The sequence below is a fragment of the Mytilus trossulus genome, chromosome 2 (assembly GCF_036588685.1).
Source record: "Mytilus trossulus isolate FHL-02 chromosome 2, PNRI_Mtr1.1.1.hap1, whole genome shotgun sequence".
In the NCBI taxonomy this organism is placed as follows: Eukaryota; Metazoa; Mollusca; class Bivalvia; order Mytilida; family Mytilidae; genus Mytilus; species Mytilus trossulus.
In genome coordinates, this window is record NC_086374.1 from 70,167,350 (window position 1) to 70,174,920 (window position 7,571).

The 7,571-nt window shown below is 31.0% G+C and overlaps 1 protein-coding gene across 2 annotated transcripts; it reads left to right on the top strand.

Moving 5' to 3' along the window:
* Nucleotides 1–553: 553 nt before the first annotated feature.
* Nucleotides 554–7,212, top strand: LOC134705364 (uncharacterized). 2 transcript variants are annotated; one of them, XM_063564109.1, is made up of 7 exons: nt 554–666; nt 2,064–2,134; nt 2,709–2,849; nt 3,550–3,660; nt 5,325–5,520; nt 5,767–5,887; nt 6,971–7,212. In XM_063564109.1, the coding sequence occupies exons 2-7, from the start codon at nt 2,078–2,080 to the stop codon at nt 7,125–7,127; spliced, it is 783 nt and encodes a 260-aa protein (XP_063420179.1). In that variant the 5' UTR covers nt 554–666; nt 2,064–2,077; the 3' UTR covers nt 7,128–7,212. The 2 variants fall into 2 exon arrangements, with proteins under 2 accessions (XP_063420179.1, XP_063420180.1); XM_063564110.1 differs by lacking the exon at nt 554–666 and adding an exon at nt 916–937.
* Nucleotides 7,213–7,571: the final 359 nt, after the last annotated feature.

The window sequence follows — 7,571 nt, forward strand, 5'->3', positions numbered from 1 at the left end:
AAAATGTTCTATGAAAGATATTCTTGATGATCCATAATACTCAGCGTATACATGTAGCAAGTTCACAAATGAATAACATTTGTGAGTTGTTTTATTTTGTCATCTCTGAAATGTTTTTTCTGTTGTATTAGTTAAGTTGATTTGTAATAATTCTTAATTGCACTTTGATGAAGTTCTGTGCATAGTACTTAAATCTCTACGTTTGTTAATGTACTGAATAATTTTAAAGACTAAGATATATGACATTATTAAATCATGTCAATTGCAGTAGGTGCACGACCCAACATGTGTGATGGTCATTATAGAACAATGGTTCTTAAAACATAGCTTTGATGATTTGTTCGTTATCAGTAAAACCCCTCGAATTCATCCCATAAATAAGATAAAGCATAAATTGGAGTCCATCGGATATGTCTGAAAACCAAGAAAACGATACTTAATAAACATCCTGGACTTTTTTTTTTATCAAATTGGTCATTTCAATTATACTGTGAAGTTATTGGGGAAAATCCCTCTATCAAAATTCCCTACATCATTGGATCATATTTCTTTTTCAGTATCTATAACCTTATATGGAAATCAACCTTTTCACCTGACAACATTATTCTAGTGTATAAAAGAGGCTGTTCTCCTTCTAGTCACATCAACGTGACAACACTTGCTAAGGTAAGTGATCCATTGTAAAAAATAAATATATGCACGAGACGATCTTTAAGCAATAAAAGGTTTTTAAAAGGCGTGCTATTCCAGCAGTACAAATTCAGTTAATTAATTACACACTTTTTTGTGGGTATACATTGTAAACGGACAACGCACAATTATCAAATTTGTTTTATTTTCCTGGTGTTTTGTAGAAAATTCAAAACACTTTACTAATGAAAGTCGAATTGTCACTTGTATTTTCTGTCAATTCCGGATGGCTGCTAGATATCTTAAAGTAAGTCGATTAGAAAGTATTTCCATGTATATCGTAAATCGTTACACAAAATAAAACTTCTTAAAAGGGTTATTATTTGCAGATGCATGGTAGCTTCTTAATTGTGTTTTCATTTCTGCACAGTGTTTCATAACTTTTCAAAACGCTATTTGGTCATGTATTGGAACGTAATTAATATAAAAAGGGATAATCAAAATTAATATTAGTGATATGGTTTTGATGTCCAGTTTTGTTTGCTTCTCTTAGAATATATTGAAAGGCGTCCCTTCCGATAATGTGCAGATAATAGGACAGGAAGGAAAAGATTATGTCGACTAGTGTAATCGACTTTGTTTAGAATTTACTATTCATGGTTTTAAGGTACTAAAATTTTGTTTGTTTATTTGTTTTCGTTTGTTTGCAGAAAACTAACACATTGGTGAATAATTTAATTTTGGATATAGCGCGTCTTCTGATTGGCTATTTTGTTATGAGCCCATAGACATAAATTAGTCATTTGACCGTGCCGTCATCAACGTTTCTTCATGGTTTTCTATGGTTTAAAATGGGATTTAGAATTAAAGTATATGAAACGACTGTAATATTTTTTCTGTCTATTCGAAATTACATAAAAAAATTGGTGCACACTGTTTAATAACCCGCTACGCGGGTTATTCAGTTTGCACCAAATTTTTTATGTTATTTCTTCATAGACAGATACAATATTACAGTAATTCCTTAAATAATACAGTAAACAGACATTATATTTAAAAATAAAAAGTAGAATGTAACCACGTCCAGCAAACTAGTGTTCAATTACTTCGGACATTCATTGGTAACGTGTAATTAAAAAAAATATCATGTTTTCTTGTCTACTTATATTCGTTGGTAGGTCTTACAAACTTGTGTCATATGTTATACCTCTTGCTTAAAAACAAAACCTGTTTACTATAGGTGAATAGTATAGGCTATCCCTGCAGGTTTAACAACAATAAAGTTTCTTTGATTGGCAATGATTTTCAGTCATTGTCTCCCATATGATATCAAATTCTCACGAGAAGTTTGTTTTTAAATTTTGCACACTATATTTGAATCTATAGGCTAACTGTAAAAAGTTTTATTTTGTGTTTTCTTTTTTCTTTTGTAGATAAATTTGTGACAATGTTAGGTTTACCACTTTGTGTTTTATTTTTGTCTGCTGTTGCAGCTTATGAAATGGTATGAACTTTTTATCAAAGACATATTCAAGAATTAGTCGGACTTAAAATATTTGTACAGTACAGTGAGTTAACCCATTCATAAAGAGTAGAAAATACACTGAAAACGTCATGGCTAAAACATTTAAAAGATCAACAGAAAACAAAATTACACAAATCACACCATAGAACACTGATAAAAATGAACCCCACCCAAAACTAGGGAGGATATCAGGTGCACCAGAAGAATAAGCAGATCCTGCGCAGCAATACATGCTTACTGTAGGGAAAAAATATTATACACGTATCTCTAATTATATATGTAGGCTGTAATAGAAACCATACAAACAGTATAGTAAGACACTAATTGGTGAAAGAAAAAAATTCAGAAAGGATTTTTGATAAAGAAAGGGAAAGAAAAGAAACATTTAATCATCCTGATATTAATGTTTAAAACTGTCATTCCAAAACATTTAACACGCAGTATTTTCACAACAAAATTAGTGTAGCATTCTATTTCAGGTTACTGTTTGTTAAAATAATATGTCATGTACCGTTTTTTAATCACAAGGCTTCGATTTTATATTTTGTTTTAGAAATTTGATTATCATATAAGTGAAGGGAAAGCAAGGTTTTTGGAAAAAATCGAAACAAATCTTGAAAAGAATGTAGTAAAGATTCACGTTCCGGCACACAATGATATTCTTGAATCTTACAGGATGCAAGACTTCCAAAAGGTATGTGTTTTTACAAATAAGATTATTATTATTGAAATTTCGAGTATATGTCAATAAGACAAAATATCACGAAAAACAACGAAAATAAATAAAGGCTCCAACAAAGGACAACTGTCTGCAGTCTTCAATTTATACACCATAGCATTAGCTTAACTTTAATACTCTGCAATGATTTCAAGATTTATTTATTTTTTTGAAAATGTTTCAGTAGAATTTTACATATTATGATTGTTTACAATAACTTGATAACGTTAGAAGTTCGTAAAATGTTTGTTTGTTTAGTACTGTTTTATTGTTCGGCCACCAAAAGAGCGTATCCATGTATAAACCAATTCTTTGACGTAACGAATATTGTTTCTTTTATCTGTCATACCGTGGACTGCTTTCAATTTGTTGATGAAAATTTAATCGATGATCTGAACATATTTTGGTAAAATATTAGATAACAAAATTTGAAGGCTATTTTTTTATCGTAGGTCTGTCGAGTTAAGACTTGAACATAGCAATACTATATTGATCACATAGGTATTTGTAACTATATTTTTATATTTGAATCAATTGACTGCAAGCTTGCTTGAACAACAAAGTCGTCGATCTAGTAATCGAATCACCAAATCTTTTGACATACTAACGTAAAAAACAAATTCTCTGTTCGCAAAATAGCATGTAAAGATTAATAAAAATATATTTTATTTATCAGGGTAAACAAATTACATGCCTTCCATCTCTCCGAGAATGTAGACTACGAGACATAGATAGAAAGGTTTCTGTAGATGCTGGTCAAATGACAGAGGCGTTTATTCGTAGCTGGGTATGTACAGCCTATCCTGTTTTATTACTTTTCCTGGATTGATACACAAGTCTTCGATAACCTTTTATCGTTTTAGATACCATTACAATATTGTGGGTAATGATGAAATGTTCTGTTTTACAAAGGGTACAAAATGCTACTGATACATTGCTGTTGATTTTTAGCTTATTTGGCCAAAATCTGATATGGAGTAAAAATAATGATCAGGTCAATATTTATCTACCCTGAAATGCCAAGAAATTTTCAGATGAATTAGACAACCCGTTGTTTTGTTACCTTCCCTGAATTGGTAATTTTTAGAAAATTGAGCTGTTTTTGGTTATTATCTTGAATATTATTATTGATAGAGATAAACTGTAAACAGCAACAGTGTTCAGCAAAGAAAGGTCTACAAGAAGTCAAACGATCAAAATTGTCAACTGACCCCTTGAAAAGTTGTTGCCCTTTAAAATCATACTTCATAAATTTTTGTAACATTTCACAAAAATCTTCTCCTCTGAAATTACTTGGCCAAATTTGAACCAAACTTGTCCAAAATAATCATTAGTGTATATTTAAAAAAAAATGTCCGATAAGTCCGCCTGCTAACCAATATTGCCGCCATGGTTAAATATTGAACATAGGGTTACGGTAAAATGCAGATTCTGGCTAATTTTACTCTGGCTGATTTAGTATGACGTCCATTATCACTGAACTAGTATACATATTTTTTAAGGGGCCAGCTGAAGAACACATATGGGTGCGGGAGTTCTCGCTATATTGAAGACCCATTGGTGGCCTTCGGCTGTTGTCTGCTCTATGGCCAGGTTGTTGTCGCTTTGACAAATTTCCTCATTTCCTTTCTCAATTTTATTATTATCTGTCAAACAAAATCATTTACAGCAATCTGACAATTAGTTGAACTGTTAAGCAGGATTAGATCTATCTAACCTAAAATTGTCAGATGCATTTGATTACCCGTTGTTGGGATGCTGTCCACTGAATTGTCAGTTTTTAGATAATGCCACAGTTTTTGGGTTATTATTTTGGATGTTATTATATATATAGTTAAACTGTAAGCAGCAATAATGTTCAGCAAAGTTAGATCTATAAATAAGGCAAGATGACAAAAATTGTCAAATGACCCCTCAGGGAGTTGTTTCTTTTAAAGTGATATTTTATTAATTGTTCGTATTTTTTTGAAATCATTACAAACATATCTCTCCTGAAACTGCCTGGCGACACTCAACCAAACTTTGCCACATTCATCATTAGGGTAATTATTGCATGTCTGAATTGTAAATAAAAATATCAGGTAAGCGATACAGGCTCCATGGAGCCTCTAGTTTAATATCATTTTCATTATATATACCATATAATATGCTTTTATGTTGAAAAATATTTGTTTACCAATCAAAATTCCTCTTAATATAGCATCATTTATACCTTTGACCGAGACATTTCCATTATGAAAAGAATGCAGTTTCGAATTGTATTTCATAAATAAATCAATTATGCAGAATAAAATGATCATCATATGTTTATTTGCGGATCATATACTTCTTTTACAAACAACTACAATATGATTAAGCTTACTTGTGAATCCACATGACTGACTCGATTTTAATACATTATTTAATTTTTATTTCAACTTATCAATCTGAGTTTTATTTTTGCTACAATAGAATGATGGAGTAAACAGTATAACAAGCTCAAACTCTACAGTCATCAAAGAACTTTATTATTTGTCTGGTGAAATTATTGATACAGTAACACTTGGAGAAAGTTTGAAGCAGTTTTTTGAAGGATTTGGCTTTCCATTGTACCAGGAAACAAAGATTCCACAAGGCGCCGAGGTCCTTAAAATCGTCAAATCTTCAGGTAATATTAAAAAAAAAGGTCCAATGAATTGTTTCAACTAAAATTATGATATAGGGTTCAACATAGCTTGCCTTTGGATTGTCGTTTGTTTTTATATACTATCATCACAAACTTGTGGTAGTGATATTTGCTTTGCTAAATAATATACTAAAAAGTTATCTTCGTCAGCCGGTTTGTTTTACAGTATTATTGATGTATATGTATATGCATGTTTCTATTATCAAAAGAGCTTAAACATTTTTATAGAAGGAACTCGTGTTAAAAGATCTTTTGGAACCCTGGGCAATGATTGTAAAGGACAAGCACCAAAGAGAAAGTATGGGGTCAGCTCGGGAGCATCATGCAATTATCTGAAGATATGCTCAAAGTAAGAATAAGTATTTATTCAAATTGTTTAAACATATCTTACAGAAAACATTTGCAAGTATCAGAAAAACAGTTTAAAGCAAGAAATGTCAACATTCGTAAGGAGTTTAAAACCAGTTTAACACAGATTGTGGTTTGAAAAAAAACCAAATGTGAAATCAGTTTCGTGCTCAAACCGATGTTGAAGAAAATAGAAGGATTAACGAACATACTTTAAGCCGAAACCAATTTAGTAGCAACACATATGCCGTAAATTTGCGTAAACTTACATACGATTTGTACAAGCCTTGTTCGGTATTTGGTTAGTACTACATTAAAGATCTTTATCGGCATTTATTGTTAAGAATCGATTCAAAATCGGACTGATAAAGGATATCTGCTATCAGAAAACATTATTGATATTTGTATTTATTTTTTCCATCTAAAATTTTGTGGTGGTACACACGTTATATACCTACTTATGTGAACAGTATAATTTCTTTTAATGGACAGACGACCTTGTATAACAAATCTTATACAATTTTCAAGACCTTTTTTTATCGAATTCTGGAGATGTAGATATAAATACAAATCAAATATTGATTTTTTTCTTATTGTGATATCCATGATTCAATTGATACACAACTTAAAGCAAGAGGTTTAAAAACATTCAGGTGTCATAGTATGTAAACTATTATAATTTGACAGAAAAAAACTGTCAATTCTGCCATTCCGAATGAATCTGTCTTCCGTGATTGCATTGTATGGTAATACATTCTATCCGTGTGTGCATTTAAATAATTGAGTGAAGAAAATCCTTGTAACTACAATGTGTTTATAATGACGATTTTTGTTTTTGAGCACAAGCACATTTTTGTGGAGTCATAATCTATCATAAATATGAAAAAAAGTTTATCTAAGAATCCGTCTTCTTTTACTTGGATGGAAACAATAGGTTGTGATAGCTAAATAAACGATAGACGACGACAAGTATAACATAAAATACAGCTATTCCAATAAATGTATTTAGATGCTTTTTGTTTCTCATTTACATTGTATATAATGAACACTCATAGAAAATTGCATATTATTGTTTTTTTTTCAGATTTGGTATGGTCAATGGTGCACGAGTTTTTACCGACTGTAATAACATCCACATTACTTCTCCACTGGCTTATGTCTGTGTTTGTTGTCCTTGGGTCACCCAAATTGACCTTCATGGACACGACTGTACATGCACAAAGATGGATGGATCTCGTTAAGAAAGCAAAGAAATATTAGAACTCAATAAGGATGATGTAAAAATAAACATGTTTTCCTAATATATATTAAACATACTTTATCAAATATCATTAGTTCTTGTAAATTGGTTTTGGATAATCTGATCTTAAAGGTCATGTGAGTTATTTTTTTCAATCACTTCTGCATCCATCTTGCCTGCCATTCAGCTGGTTGTCGCCATAAACATAAAACAATAAGATTATGCGGTATGTGGAACTTTTAAGTTCTTGACTTTTGTTCTTCAAAATCCACTACCATCTGATATTCATGTTGAAATACTATCAAATTATTTTTACTTTCGATTATTAACACAACCTCAGTCAACCCTAATATTTGTTTTTTTAATTGGTTTCATTCTTCCAATCTTGCATTTGTGGTTTTTTAGAACTTTTTTGTTTGTTTATGTTTTTCGTTTTTCTATTGGA